A 14,441-nucleotide genomic window follows, 5' to 3' on the forward strand; every position below is an offset into this window, starting at 1 on the left:
CTCAGGCAGCCTCAGGTGGCTGTAGGTTGGTTATTACTGGCGTCTATTTGTTGTAACGGCCGTTTTACCACATCACGATTGCTGTCCAAAGAGCCCCCAATAATGGCCAATGGCAAGATCCGATAATCAGTCAGGCCAGGCACCTTGAGGGTTGCAACTAAAACCAAGTCTCAGCGGTTGGGACGATCTGATGGAGGGTCTCATGATGAAAGCTGAAAAGGTTAGAAGAGGAGCTTCAAAAGGCATCATTCACTCCATATCCTCCACACCCCCGCAGAACAAATCCTTGGAAGTTCCATGCTTTCCCAGATCACAAAATCTTATATCCCACCTTTTATACCTCTATACCTTGTCAAATATCCCCATCTTATATATGTGAACGTGAAAGAGGCACACACGAAGCACGGCGTCTATCAACATTCATCACGGTTAACTCGGTAACAGACACAACCCCTACAACACCTCGCGAGCTCACGTTATCTTCAAGGCAACCTCGTGTCCCGATTCACAACCGCAAACACACAGCAAAGTAGCTATCCGACCCGCAACACCTTTCGACACAGCCCTGGACTAATCAGCTTAACTGGGGAGGAGAGGCGGGGATCTATCACCAACCACAAGACTTTCCCCCTCGACAACTGAGAAAGAAAAGCAAGAACATAAACGCACCTGTTGGTTTCAACTGGGTTTCTTTGTATGGCGTCTTTGAACATCGACCACCACTTCACCAAGCGCTGTCATTGCTGTTGGATATACGGCGCCTAATGGTCTTTGCGCCGGCAGTCTGCATGATTGCTTGTCTCTAATGTAAGGTTGCGCCATCTTGCTTACTTGTGTCTTCCAACTCATTACCCCTGGGTTAGTTGGTGATACAACTTCCTTCTGGGCTCCCTAAGGTCTTGGGCTTTGGCCCGAGAAGGTCTAGCCGATAGACCGTTAAAGGAGGTTGGAGGAGATTGAGGCTGGTTATGCGCCAGGCCAGAAGCTGTTTCTCGCCACCACGTAATCTCAGGGTTGCACAAGGTGCCTGGCGGTTTCTGAAGTTTCTGAAGTTTCTCTTGACTCACGAGTGCTGACCATATAGTTGTGCTTAGTCCTCTCTTACCGTTCCCTGAGTAAACTTTCAACCCTCTTAACCCCCAAAGGTCTTTATGGCTCAAGTGCAGCCGCAACTTCCCCTAGCTCTACGGAACCCAGCATCGATTTTACCTGCAGATGGCGATTGGCCCCCACACCATAATAACTGGTGGCAAAAAATGCATCTCTGGCGGGATCATAAGGAAGGTGGTGGTAGTGGTGACGGTCAAGGTGCCCATGATACCGGGTCGGGATCAGGATTGGGATCAGCAGGAACAGCAACAACGGAACCGGGATCGGGTATAGGAGGACATGGACATGGACATGGACATGGACATGGAGGAGAGGGAAACATTACCACGAGTCCGGGTTCACAAACACAACAGCAGCAGCACGATGACGGAGGCTCAAACAAACAAGGCTCCATTCGCCGAAACTTTCGAAAGGTGGTTCCCGGCCTACCTCGAGCTCAGACATTCAAGAGACAGCAATCCGAACAGCGCGACCATCTCCAACCTGTACAACCTACCCCTGCCGAACGCAGAGCTGCTTCAGTCGATAGACGCATGCATGCGACAAACAGTGCATCGACATCGCTGGTTGGATTGGGTGTAGGAGCCGCCGCTGCCTCACTTCCCAGGAGCAGCGCGCCAAACTTCCATCATCACCACCACTTCGGCCGCTCTTCACATATCTCCCAGGCTGAGTCCTCCATTCCTTCGTTACCGGCGATCCCTCAAGAACATGCCAGCACCCGAGGCTTGAACGGACATGAGCTAGAGCAAGAACTCGACAAGAACTACCACGACCATCACGGCCTGTTGCGAGCTCCTGGTTCTACTCATGTTCATGGGTCAGATGCTGCCGTTTCAGACTGCGATGCGCACTCGATAACATCCTCCCAGTACCACAACATGATACACGACGAGCTGGAGAAGATATGGATTCTGAACCTGTCGATGCACTTTCGCGACAAGTCCAAGAGAGAAAAGTTCTTCGTGACATATCGACAGAACGACTCGCTATGGCGCAGGGTGACGGTGTCACTAGACTACCGTGATGCTCAGGAAAATTCATTGGAGGAGGAGCTGGTCGATATCAAGTTCCAGCGTGACAAGAGTTCGAGGATATACGAGGCGATTCGAGACAGTCTGGGGGACATACAGTTCTACCCTACCGTCACGAACCTGAAGCTACAAACCACGGATGGGAGGTTACATGTCCACGTGGTGGAAGACGTCAATGTAAGTTCTGCTACCTCATCCGGTACGCACCACCTCAACATACTAACACCAACCCCCCCTTTCCCCAGGAAATCATCAGCTACCCAACCGTGCGCATGATCCATCACATGCGCTGCCCGCGCATCAAAGAATCCGAAGTCGAATTCGACTCCCACCTTTCCGGCTTTGTCTACAAAGTCCGTGTCAACGACGAGACCCTGATCAAGAAAGAAATTCCCGGCCCCGACACCGTCGACGAGTTTCTCTACGAGATCAACGCGCTCAACCGCTTGCGCGCCGCCGAGAACGTCATCGAGTTCTACGGCGTCATCGTCGACGACTCGGGCGAGCACGTCAAGGGTCTGCTGATCAGTTTTGCTGAGCACGGTGCCCTGATAGATATCATTTACGACTACCAGCTCCAGGGCGGCCTTCCCTGGTCTACACGCGAGCGCTGGGCGCGCCAGATAGTTAGCGGTCTGGCGGATATACATGAGGCCGGGTTTGTGCAGGGAGACTTTACGCTGTCCAATATTGTCATCAACAATGAGTGGAATGCAAAGATCATCGACATCAACCGCCGCGGCTGTCCGGTGGGTTGGGAGCCACCTGAGGCAACGCCGCTGATCGAGAGTAGTCAGCGGATATCCATGTACATTGGCGTCAAGTCCGATCTGTACCAGCTGGGTATGGTGCTCTGGGCTTTAGCGACACAGGAAGATGAGCCTGAGGCTCACGCCCGGCCGTTGAGGATTGGGCCCGAAGTGACGGATGTGCCAGATTGGTACGTCGAGATCGTGAATATCTGTCTAGATCCCAACCCCCGCAAGCGGAGACAGGCACTGGACTTGCTGGATATGTTCCCCGAGCCAGAGCCAGTCGAGCAAAGCCAGTATAGCTACCATAACCCGGAGTCGGTGTCGGTTGATGATGGGTACTCGCGCCAGGAGTATCTAGTTGGCACGGAGCCGACGAACGGGGTACCGAAGATTATCAAAACGGTTGAGTCGCCGTCGGATCGCGGGTGGGATTATTTCAGCAGCAATGCTGGTGGTGCTGCAAGTGGTATCGGGAGGGGTCGTCAGGATGCGATTTCTCCTGCACCTTCAGAAGACCAGCACTGGTATCCGCCACGGGGTAGATCGCCGCCTTCTCCTCTCCCGAGTGATGGCGGGTATGACGACCCGGCGAGATTCCGACATCACTTGCGTCCTTGGGGAAACAGCAGTACTTACCAGGAGCCAAGTAACCTGACCGTTCCTTCGTCGTATGGCGGTAGGCAAGCTAGCAACTACACGGAATCCGACGTAAGCGATATTGAGAATCAAAACGAAGCAGGAGAACCATCAAGGAAATCTGCCCAGCAACAGGACCCCAGAATCTCCTCCACCTCCTTCATCTCCACCGCCCCCTCGGGCGACACCGACGCCGCCTCTACGTCCCTCAACGACTCCATCCTCCGCGAAGCCCTCAAATGGCGACCCAAAACCGCCCCCTCCAGCGCTCCCACGGGGGCCACAGCCAACAACATCAAATCCCACGACCTTACACTCCGCGAACAATACGATACGAAAGGTCCCAGCAGCAACAGTCCCAGAGCCGCAGCAGCAGAACCGCATTTCAACACCACCCAATCCCACCATAACCAAACCCGCTCCAGCCGCGCCCATAACCACTACGACAATTCCAACTCCGACGCCGAGGAAGAAGACGGCAACGACAGCAGAAGAGAAAAACCGCTTTCTCGCGCCGACTCAGGTAAATACTTCACCGAACCCACCAGCCTAAAACCAGGATCCGGGCCCGGGCCAGATCTAGCCTACGCAGCTATCAACGAGGCGAGAGATAGAGATAGGCTGGAGCAGCAGTTTAGGATGGAGGCCGCGGATGCGATGATGACTGGGCGGTATCATGATTATGATCACGGGCATGGGCAGCACCAAGATCATAGTCATAAGGGCCGGGATCGAGAGTCTGGGTATACAAACCGTGGGGATCGGAATAGCAACGGTAACGGCAACTCGCAACTGGAAAGGGACCGGGAGAGGGAATACGAACGGTATGGGAGTGGGAAGGAGTTGGATGTTTTGAAGGGGATTGGGGGCGGGGCTTCGGGAGGTTATGATTTACCTTCCAGGGAGAAGGGGAAACATTATGAGGAAGAGGGGGAGGATGAGATTGATATGGATTTGTTTGCCGGTCAACGGCAACATCAGCATGAGCATCAGCATCAACCTCAACATCAACACCACAGCAACTACGAAATGACGAGGACCTGAAAGAGACTACGACGAACGGCTAGACGAATCGACACAACAACAGCCAGCTAAAAAATCGACAAAAACACATGGAAAGCCGATATAGATGGGCAGAATTAAGTCTTCCCACTTGGTTGGACCTGCGAGATAAACCGTCTTTTCACAGCATGAGCTGCTCTGCTCTGCTCTGCTCTGCTCTGCTCTGCTCTGCTCTGCTCTGCTCTGCTCTGCTCTGCTCTGCTCTGCTCTGCTTGAACCCTCAGCAACGGAACTGTTGCCAGATTTGGGAGGCCTCCAATACACAACACACACACACACACACACACCAAGACACTTTGTGTTAAATGAGCAAGCATTCAAGGGCAGGTATAAGTACAACTGGTACTCACATTATGATATCTGGGATAGGGGGTGTTATTGCATAGGACATAAACGGACAATGATTCCTTTTTTTCTTTGGGCTCTTTTCTCTTTCCTTTTTCTTTGGTTCAGTTCCCTATTTGTATCTTTTCGGGTGGCATTCTGCTTTTTTATCTCTTCTCTTTTCGGTGTTTACATAAGTAACCCCATACACTCGCTTGTTGGCTTGGGGTTTGGTTATGTTATCATTTAGTCGTTTGTTACCTATCTTGCCCTTAGAAGATGCCCGGGCAATGCAGCCAATATAACTGCCTTGCTTGAATGAGTCTACCTAGGTAGAGTGCTTGACGGATAACAGTCAGTGAGTGAGCTGAATGAATCTGCCAATTTACGAGCTGAGCTGAGTGCTGCGAGTGATGTGTAAATAAGAGAGAGGTTAGTGTACGTGTTTTTTTTTTTTTTTTTTTTTTTTTTTTTGTTTTTTTAACACGAACTGGGCACTCGCTTGGTATTGATGTAAACAGGAGGATGCTTGTACTGGCGCAAGCGACGGTCTCCGCGATGCTTCGTCATCAATCAGTAATCACAACCTCAAATGGACACTCGACCTAAGACAGCAACTTGAACACCGCTACACGGCCACATCCATCTGTATCAAACACTCTATATGATCGCCATCGGGATCCAACGCGTCAAGCCGAGGCCGTTTGTGTATCTCCAATGACCATCTACCATACCTAGCATCACGCAGCCATGCAGTCATACAGTCGGTCATGCTCGAAAATTCCAAGCTTACCCACCAGCTATCCAAACTGCCTCGGAGGTTCGACTAAAGGCGGCCCTATCTAAAAATTGAAGCACTCATATCTTGGACCTAGAAACCCACGAAGGAACCTGTTATCGGTACCTCTACCTGATTAAAGCAAAGTTGTGGGGCTTCGACCGACTACCTAGCAAGCGATGTCATTAACATAAAGCAGCCCGAATGAGTGTGTCCTGGATTCCACGGTCTCCATGTACCTGTCTACCTACGAATCTACATATGAGAACTGAGCAGTTTGAATTACAATGCTTAAGGTTTTTTTCTTTTTAGAGTCAGAATACGTTGGAACCTTTTGGCCGATCCATCTCGAGGATGAGTTTGACGAGTTTTGTGAGTTTACCTATATACTACGCACAACGCTAGGGGTAGTTACTTATTGTTCTCATTGTCCATGGTGGACAGGTGGTGAGTTTTCTGACATGGGGAGAGCTTAACCTTCCCTACCTAACTTGTAAACTTACCGCAAACTCCTTTGCACAGCTCATCATAACATTGGTTGTGGCGTATGTGCTGAACATCCATAGCTAGTATCTCTTTCTCTGTATCGATGTCACAGGGTCAAGAAAGATGGCCATTGATGAGGGGCATCGAACTAGACTTGCATCCCGTCCCGACGTTCTCTTTTGGCAGACTTTGATTTCGAACTGGTGGCTAAAAACTATGTACTTTAAACATGCCCCTGATAGACTAGACGAGGAAGAAAGGAATCCAATCTCTCTCAATGACGACCTTCCATTCCTGTTGACTCTGCGGACAGTCAAAATATCTCAAGAAGAGTGTGAATAATACTTCGGACCGATCGAGCGAGTGATTGAATTTGCCTAGGGCGAAGAACAGTGATGGATAGGCAAGCATCTGCAATCCTTAGTGTGGTATTTTCGATTAAGGACTGAAAAGTAATGATCGAGCTCAGTGTCCTCTATCTGTCGACGTCATAGGCTTATGGCTGTTTGTTGCCTACACTAGTATGCCGATGAAGCCTGACATGTGATGAGAGCATCGGACTGGTGTGTAGGCACCTTCAGGAAGAACTCCTCACAACCCAACTACCTGTCCCACCCGAGAATGAAGTGGTGGCGATCCTCGTCTCCTCGCATAGCAGTCAGTTTCTGGCTGAGAACTCGGTTGGGGGGTTATCGACATCAATTCACTGTTTTCTTCGATGTTTGGATCGTCGTTGGTTGTCACCTCTCATCCAAGGAAGTACGTTCCCAGGTTCCCGAGCGGGGGTCGTAAGAGTAAACCGAGACGTCAGGGTCATTACAACACACCTTCGGTATACGACCTTGATACACACAATCAAGCGTTCTTTCTATGCCTTTGTGAAGCTGAGCTTAAGTAGTTGCTGTGAAGTGAGGGATTCCTAAAGGGACTCAAGCCGATGTGGTTTCCTTCTTTTTGCGATCCCTATCAGCGCTTTGTAACGGTCTTTCCCAACCATGGCGAGCTGCATCGGACTCTGTCCGTGTTCAGTTTATTGTTTTTACAACCACCTCGTCCTTTCAGCCACTAGCTTGAATCATCATCATTGAACGGGAGTTCTTCCATCACCGAGGCTCAAAGATCGACGTGACTTTTTAGGAATGTGACGTCGCCTCCTCAGAACTGACCTCATTAGGAAAGAACTGCAGCCTGAGGTATGACACTAAAGCACTACCATAGGCATACTTCTAACTTCGAGCAGTATCGAGGCGATATGACCGAGCGTCGGTCGGCTGTCCAGAGAAACGAGGACTGGGTGGATGTGGATGGAAGGAAAGCACTCGCCTGTTGAGCTGGTTCAGTGTTATCAAGATCCGGCACTCATCGGGTGGAAAGGGGCGGCATGATGATAATGTCGAACTCTCAGAGCCGGCGTGCCCATGAACAAGCAAGGTACTCGATGACGATTCCTCAGCATGTCATCCACCTCGCGCAAGGGCAGTGTGTGGTTGTGTACGTGAATGAGAGTTATGATGTAGAGGTACGGCTGTGTTTAACATAGGAAATTGTATGGGCAGCGCCCATTACGGAGAAGGGGATATAGCGTCACTGAGGTGGTCTTCATAGCTTCATCTTTCGATGTTTCCTCCCCTCGCCCGAATCCGTACTAAACCAAAGAGTGATGGAAGAGAAAAAGCCAAACGTACGATTAAGCGACGGTCCCCAACGAAACGAATAACATGGCCTGAGCTTCTCAGCCGCTTGGTCTGGATGGCCTGATCACTTCTACCTCTCTTGGCACACACGTTCCCGCAAAGCTAAACCACATTTCATGCTTTTGATGGCCCCCTTGATGGCGGGTAGGGCCGACGACACTGACGTTGTCACAGCGGAGGTAGGTACCGAGCAGGGTCTCGCTTGCATGGAGCTAATCTTTCGACTCCGGCCCCCTCGTACGATATGCTTCTTGCTTTGCTGCCGGTGTGTCTGTATCGGTGGTTGAAGGTGAGGTAGAGCAAGGTGGTTTTTATCCCTCTTTCACTTTTCTTTCCTTTCAAGATCTCGATGTGGCTCGGACGGTTCAGGCTTCAAACATTGATTCGGAGAAAGACGGAGGTGGACGAGGTGAACAAGGCTCGCTGCCAGACGGATGTGAAAGCGTGGAGGAGGAGTTCGTAGGCTGGATCGGGTCTGGAGTTGACACCCGAACCCCACCAAAACTTGAATGATGCTCCCGATGCCGCTTATCTCCGCCTCCGACCCCGTCGTAGCTCCATTTTCAACGCAACTCCCCACGGTGTGTCGCCCCCCCACGGGGGACCGCAATCTGAAGACAGAAGAATGGCGGACGGCCTCGAACAATGGAGTTTGATCAGATAAATTGCAAAACGGGTGTGGCGTTATGGGATTGCCGCTGTCGTTCATGCACGATTGGCATCTCAGCGTTTCTGGAAGCCTCCTGTTCTTGGCCTACGCAGAGACCATCGCCATCGTTGAAACCTTACATAAGCAGGCGTTGAAAACCTCGCTGGCCAGAATGCGAATAAGCCAGCCACTTGATTGGCTGCCGGGATGCGGAGATAGCGTCTGGGCGCCGTGCGGGAAGGAATGTTGGGAAATCGGAGCCTTACAGTTGAAAGGGCATGGTTGCATCGGGCAAGCTTTGTGATTGCTACCCCTGGTTGGTGCTACGCAACCGGCCAATCCTGAACCCGAGAGAAGGTGATGTCAAAGCGTGAATTCATTCTGGATGGGATGAACCGTCAACCTCAAAATTGATGGCCACAATCGGGGTGTGTGTCGACAGTTCACACCAGGATGGATGATGAACGAAGGAAAGAGGGACAAGGCGGATGAAGGCGCGAACTGATCGTTCCATGCTGGCTCCATAACCTGCAAGATTAGTTGCAAATCCGGGGAAGGCGCAGTTCACGCCCGCGGTTTCGAACCGGTCGTGAGTGGTCAAGCTGTCCTGCTTCAGTTGTTATCTTGCCTTATCATACCGATATTCCTTCTTCCCGACTTCCTTGTTAGCCTTGAGGCTTCGTATCGAGTCGCAGCAGCCTGACAAGTTGTTGAAGTGTCAAGTGCATTGAACGCCCTGTCCGAGACAACCGAGGCGCACGTCAGCCATCCGCATGTTCCATTGTCAAGTTTTGAGACTTGAGTGTTGAGTCAGTCGGGACAGGCCGGGTTCGTCGTTCGATTCCAAAAGCTCTGTTGAAGTCGATGATCCGAGGCATCTGGAGAAAGCTAGTCCATATGATGGAGGGTTAGTGGTCGTCGGTGACCTCACCTTGCCACACCTTTTTTGGCGAAAAAGGGAAAGGGTTATGTGAACTGTGAATGAAGTTGGAATTCGCAGTCACAGGTTGATGGCTGTCAATGTCACATGTACCAAAAGCAAGTGTGGGACCGTGAACGGTGGGCGACAAACAGGCGGCAAGCAGGGAAGAGCGGCATGCCGCCACCATGTACAGGGTACATTGGCCATACTTTCCCAAAACGAGTGTATTCGGCCAATCGCAATTTGTTCCCGACTTATACGGCCCCCACATGCCCTGGATGGGACCTGAATGCACGGACGGAACCATGTCCCCAACATTCTGCTCAACAAAACTTATCAACGGCAAATTCAGGACCATGTCGCCGAACCAGATGAACGATCAACGCCTGGCTCGCCCGCCCGAGTGCCAACAGAGCGCCAATATGGGCCAAAACACGCCCAAACGAAGCCCCAAGAGCACTTGGTGAGAAGCACATGCCTTGTGAAAGCCGAGGCCAATCCGCTGTGAGACAATGCCAGACAGTGAGATGTGAACAAAGTCGTGAAGCCAAATCCACTCCTCTTGCTGTTTTTGGATCGACTTCTCGGCCCACGACCACCCACCACCCATCTGAAAACCCCAACCAGTTTCCACTGCCTTCGCCGGGGTCTGGCCTGTTTGAGGTCTGGCGTCTCGAAATTTGCTTGTGATTTGCCCTAGGACGAACGGGAGGCGAAAAAGTTTGAAGGCCCAGACGGGAGGGAGTCGTCACAGTCCGCCGAACCTTCCCTTTGGGGGTACCATGAACCTAAATAAATATCTGCCCACCTAAACACTACCCTGCAGTATCCGCTTTGTTGAATGGGAAAGATCAGGCTAGCAGGGCATTCACGCACTACAAAGTACGTGTACAGCACTGAAAGCAAGCAGGAGTGAGTGGGTGGACTCCAATCTGCAAGTACCTTACCAACGAAACTCCCTCTCTCCTCCGAACCGGGAACCCACTTCACAGGCAAAGCTTTGATCTGAGAACCCTTGGGCCAAGCTTCCCACCTGCTTCCCTCATTCTTTTATAACTTCTGCCCCGACTCTCACCTTTTCCCTTCCCTTTCCTCCAGCCCACTTTGACCTAGGTCATCTCCCTCCCGACTCTTACCCAACTTCGTTGTCTTCAGCAACGACAGAACGGGCCACACCTTTTCAACACCACAACCCATTCAGTTTGTCGTCGAACTTTATCACTCGACAACAACACCGACACCATGGCGTCGACTTCGGCCACGGATGTCCCTCCTGAGGTTCAGGCTGTGAACGTCCCCGATGGCACCACCGACTTCATCCCTCTCAGAGGCAAGAAGTACGATCTCAAGAAGCCTCACATTACCGAGATGCCCATCACCTGGGGTAACTGGTGTAAGTACATGTTTTTCTCTTAAGGGAAAACGACAACAATATGCTGACAATATCTCCCTCACAGACAAGCACGTCAACTGGCTGAACACCACCTTCATCATCTTCGTGCCCCTCGCCGGTCTCATCTCCGCCTACTGGGTCACTCTCCAGACCAAGACCCTTATCTTCTCCATCGCCTACTACTACTTCGCCGGTCTCGGTATCAGTAAGCATCATCTGCGTTCAAGGATATCAGAATTGGGTCAATGGCTAACTCGCTCTTCTTTCCAGCTGCCGGTTACCACAGACTTTGGGCTCACACCTCTTACAAGGCCACCCTTCCCCTCAAGATCTGGCTCGCCGCTGGTGGTGCTGCTGCCGTTGAGGGTTCCGCCCGCTGGTGGTCCAGGGATCATCGTGCTCACCACAGATACACCGATACCGACAAGGATCCCTACTCGGTCCGCAAGGGTCTCCTCTACTCCCACATCGGCTGGATGGTCATGAAGCAGAACCCCAAGAGAATCGGCCGTACCGACATCACTGATCTCAACGAGGATCCCGTCGTCGTCTTCCAGCACAAGCACTACATCAAGTGCGTCATCACCATGGCTCTTATTGTCCCTACCCTTATTTGCGGTTTCGGCTGGGGTGACTTTGCTGGTGGCTTCATCTACGGCGGTATCCTCCGTATCTTCTTTATCCAGCAGGCTACCTTCTGCGTCAACTCTCTTGCCCACTGGCTCGGCGACCAGCCCTTTGACGACCGCAACTCACCGAGAGATCACGTCATCACTGCCCTCGTCACCCTTGGTGAGGGTTACCACAACTTCCACCACGAGTTCCCCAGCGATTTCCGTAACGCTATACAGTGGTGGCAGTATGACCCCACCAAGTGGTGCATCTGGGCCTGGAAGCAGCTCGGTCTCGCCTACGACCTCAAGAAGTTCCCCCACAACGAGATTGAGAAGGGCCGTCTCCAGCAGCAGCAGAAGAAGCTCGACCAGAAGCGTGCCACCCTTGACTGGGGCATTCCCCTCGAGAACCTCCCCGTTGTCAGCTGGGACGACTTCGTCCAGGAGTCCAAGAACGGCAAGGCCTGGATCGCTGTCGCTGGTGTCATCCACGATGTCGGCAAGTTCATTAAGGACCACCCCGGTGGCAAGGCTCTCATCAACTCCGCTATTGGCAAGGACGCTACCGCTATCTTCAACGGTGGTGTCTACAACCACTCCAACGCTGCCCACAACCTTCTCTCTACCATGCGCGTCGGTGTCATCCGCGGCGGCTGCGAGGTTGAGATCTGGAAGCGTGCTCAGGCCGAGAACAAGGACATCGCCACTGTTACCGACTCTTCCGGCAAGAAGATCGTTAGAGCTGGCCTTCAGCCTACTCGCGTTACTCCGCCAGTTACCACCGCTGATGCGGCATGAGTGGAGTTAGAAGAATGATGAGGTTTCACGGAGTCTTCTCTTCATGGAGGGCTTCAAGGGGATGAAAAATTGCATGGGAAGCCGTGGTTCTAGCCGTAGATAGCGCGCAAGGCCACGGGTTTGTACAGTGATTGTAAAGCAAGACGGAATTGTGATGAACATCTGCACCTACGTTTCTGTCGCTGTACATACACTTCCTGACTTCGGTCTTCACGGCGTTTTGGGGAGATTTGGGATTTTGGTCTGCATGGAAAAAAGCATGCTTTTTGGACGCGTATGATGACAACATGGTATGGGTTGAAAAGGCGGATACTTTAGGGTTTATAGGTGACGGAGATACCAACAGTTTAGATTGCGATTTTGTGTGGGCTGGCTATTCTTATTTGGCAATAGCATCATACAATCGTTATGCTAGACATTGAAAATATCCATATCATATACAAAAGTTGGTTCTTAGAGTCAGTGCTTCAATGACGAACGCCTCCATTTGTGATCCATATCCGCTGAACCGATATTCACAACTCCATACGGCAAGGTTGAGAATCCACAAGATCGCTTAATTGCGGTGGGACTCAACTCAGGAGTTCGATTACGCCCCTTTCCATGAGCGGGGCAGCTGAGGATGTCATTCTTCCATATGCTCTTTCTACACCTCTGCCGGGGGAAAAAAAGGTTAAATCTTGTGAATTCGCCATTAGTGCGGATCGGTGGCAATAGGCAGCGCTCTACAAAATAGCCAGGCGTGATCCGGTGACGAATCCTGGTTTTCTGTACACTAGAAGTACAGAATTAACCTTTTTTTACCCCGGCAGAGGTGTATCATGTAAATATTATTGCTAATAAAATAGTGGCGATGAGTCCTTCTATGGAATATCCGGTGATGAAGTCATGGAGGAGAAATGACTTGGTCCCACACCACGTGGATGTATCAAGGTAACCCCCTGAACGTCACACACATCCGTTCTTCTATCATATGGAAATGTCAACCCTAGAGTGCAGGTCACCTTGCTCAATAGATGATGGTGGTTTCCTTTCAGTTTCACAAAGTATTTTCGATGCTTCCTTCAGACCTTGCAGAGTGTTTCGTGCTCGTGTGTCAAAGGCTGTTTCCACCCGGCCAAGCTTATACGACGGGACTGTCGGACTTACAAGAAGCATCATGAAACGTCAAAGGAGCCGAGGCATTATCACTCACAAGTCATCAGTCGTCAACCGTTGAGGTAGGGCTATGTGGAGATAGACTATATCCCAACACCCAACATACTCCATGCTTGATCTGCCTATCATTCTCAACAGTGTGCTCGGGATACGCGTATGGATGGATGGATGTATCTTTTCCCCAACGACAAAGTTTTTCAATATCTGATCATCAATGTACTTGCAATGTCTGACGTTTTGCTCGGGATACTGGTGTAAAAGTACCTTTCTCAATGTCTTTTCACTGTCTTGTTAATATCTGTTTAGTATGCACTGTTCCGATACTTTGTCTATCTTTTTCCAACATATCTTCAACATATCTTCAACATATCTTCAACTTCGTTTATATGTCTTTTTAAAACCTATGCTGTAATCCGATTGCCCGTTCAACTGTCGCTGAAAAGCCACTTCATTGTCTCGAGACCGTCTAAATAACGACACTCCTTTCAGACCTACATTACATTGCCTATCCACTACCACACATGGACCTAAGTACTTTACAAGCTTATAAGCCTACATACAATAAAGCCTGACCCGTTGCCTCAACAGTCCATCTCAACGGATTTTCAAAAAGCAGACTCTCACCTCTCAGTTCTCAGTCAGAGGTAGATACTAAGCATTACAGAACTCGTAAGACGCTGAAGCTGAATGGTGTAGACAACTCCACTCTCTTCGAAGTTTTCTTAGGTACCAGGGTATTTTCATCAAAGAAGAAAGGCGTCGGAGAAGAGAGACATGTATACATGTACCTATACGCGTCCATTGAGCAAAACTGCAAAATGTGTTGAACAAGATAGGAAAAGGAGAGGAGGTAAGGGGGATTATGTCCTAGAACACATCACTAAGTTATGGTGGTGGATATTGAGCCATGTTCGTCTGGCTTACCTACCTTATGTGGTTGACGATGACAACTGATGATTGACGACTGACGACTGATGACTGGAAGATGACTTGAGTGCGTGGTGGTGACTAACAACGAAGGGAAGGAG

At 50.7% G+C, this 14,441-nt stretch overlaps 2 protein-coding genes across 2 annotated transcripts; both read left to right on the plus strand.

The window, feature by feature from the left end:
- The first annotated feature begins 1,234 nt into the window (after window positions 1-1,234).
- SMAC4_01732 (uncharacterized protein) lies at window positions 1,235-5,288 on the plus strand. The gene is made up of 2 exons (XM_003348662.2): window positions 1,235-2,321; window positions 2,390-5,288. Exons 1-2 carry the CDS (start codon window positions 1,257-1,259, stop codon window positions 4,577-4,579), a joined length of 3,255 nt encoding a protein of 1,084 aa, XP_003348710.1. The 5' UTR covers window positions 1,235-1,256; the 3' UTR covers window positions 4,580-5,288.
- Window positions 5,289-10,294: 5,006 nt separating this feature from the next.
- SMAC4_01733 (uncharacterized protein) lies at window positions 10,295-12,692 on the plus strand. Its single transcript, XM_003348663.2, has 3 exons — window positions 10,295-10,843; window positions 10,908-11,048; window positions 11,114-12,692. The coding sequence occupies exons 1-3, from the start codon at window positions 10,693-10,695 to the stop codon at window positions 12,253-12,255; spliced, it is 1,434 nt and encodes a 477-aa protein (XP_003348711.1). The 5' UTR covers window positions 10,295-10,692; the 3' UTR covers window positions 12,256-12,692.
- The last annotated feature ends 1,749 nt before the right edge of the window (window positions 12,693-14,441 follow it).

The sequence above is a fragment of the Sordaria macrospora genome, chromosome 3 (assembly GCF_033870435.1).
Source record: "Sordaria macrospora chromosome 3, complete sequence".
Lineage (NCBI taxonomy): Eukaryota > Fungi > Ascomycota > Sordariomycetes > Sordariales > Sordariaceae > Sordaria > Sordaria macrospora.

Excerpts from the sequence above, each read along its gene's own strand:
- SMAC4_01732 (XM_003348662.2), top strand. The coding sequence starts at position 1,257 with ATGCATCTCTGGCGGGATCATAAGGAAGGTGGTGGTAGTGGTGACGGT. Across the intron at positions 2,322-2,389 it reads ACGTGGTGGAAGACGTCAAT|GAAATCATCAGCTACCCAAC; the intron begins GTAAGTTCTGCT and ends CCCTTTCCCCAG.
- SMAC4_01733 (XM_003348663.2), top strand. The coding sequence starts at position 10,693 with ATGGCGTCGACTTCGGCCACGGATGTCCCTCCTGAGGTTCAGGCTGTG. Across the intron at positions 10,844-10,907 it reads CATCACCTGGGGTAACTGGT|ACAAGCACGTCAACTGGCTG; the intron begins GTAAGTACATGT and ends TCTCCCTCACAG. Across the intron at positions 11,049-11,113 it reads CTTCGCCGGTCTCGGTATCA|CTGCCGGTTACCACAGACTT; the intron begins GTAAGCATCATC and ends TCTTCTTTCCAG.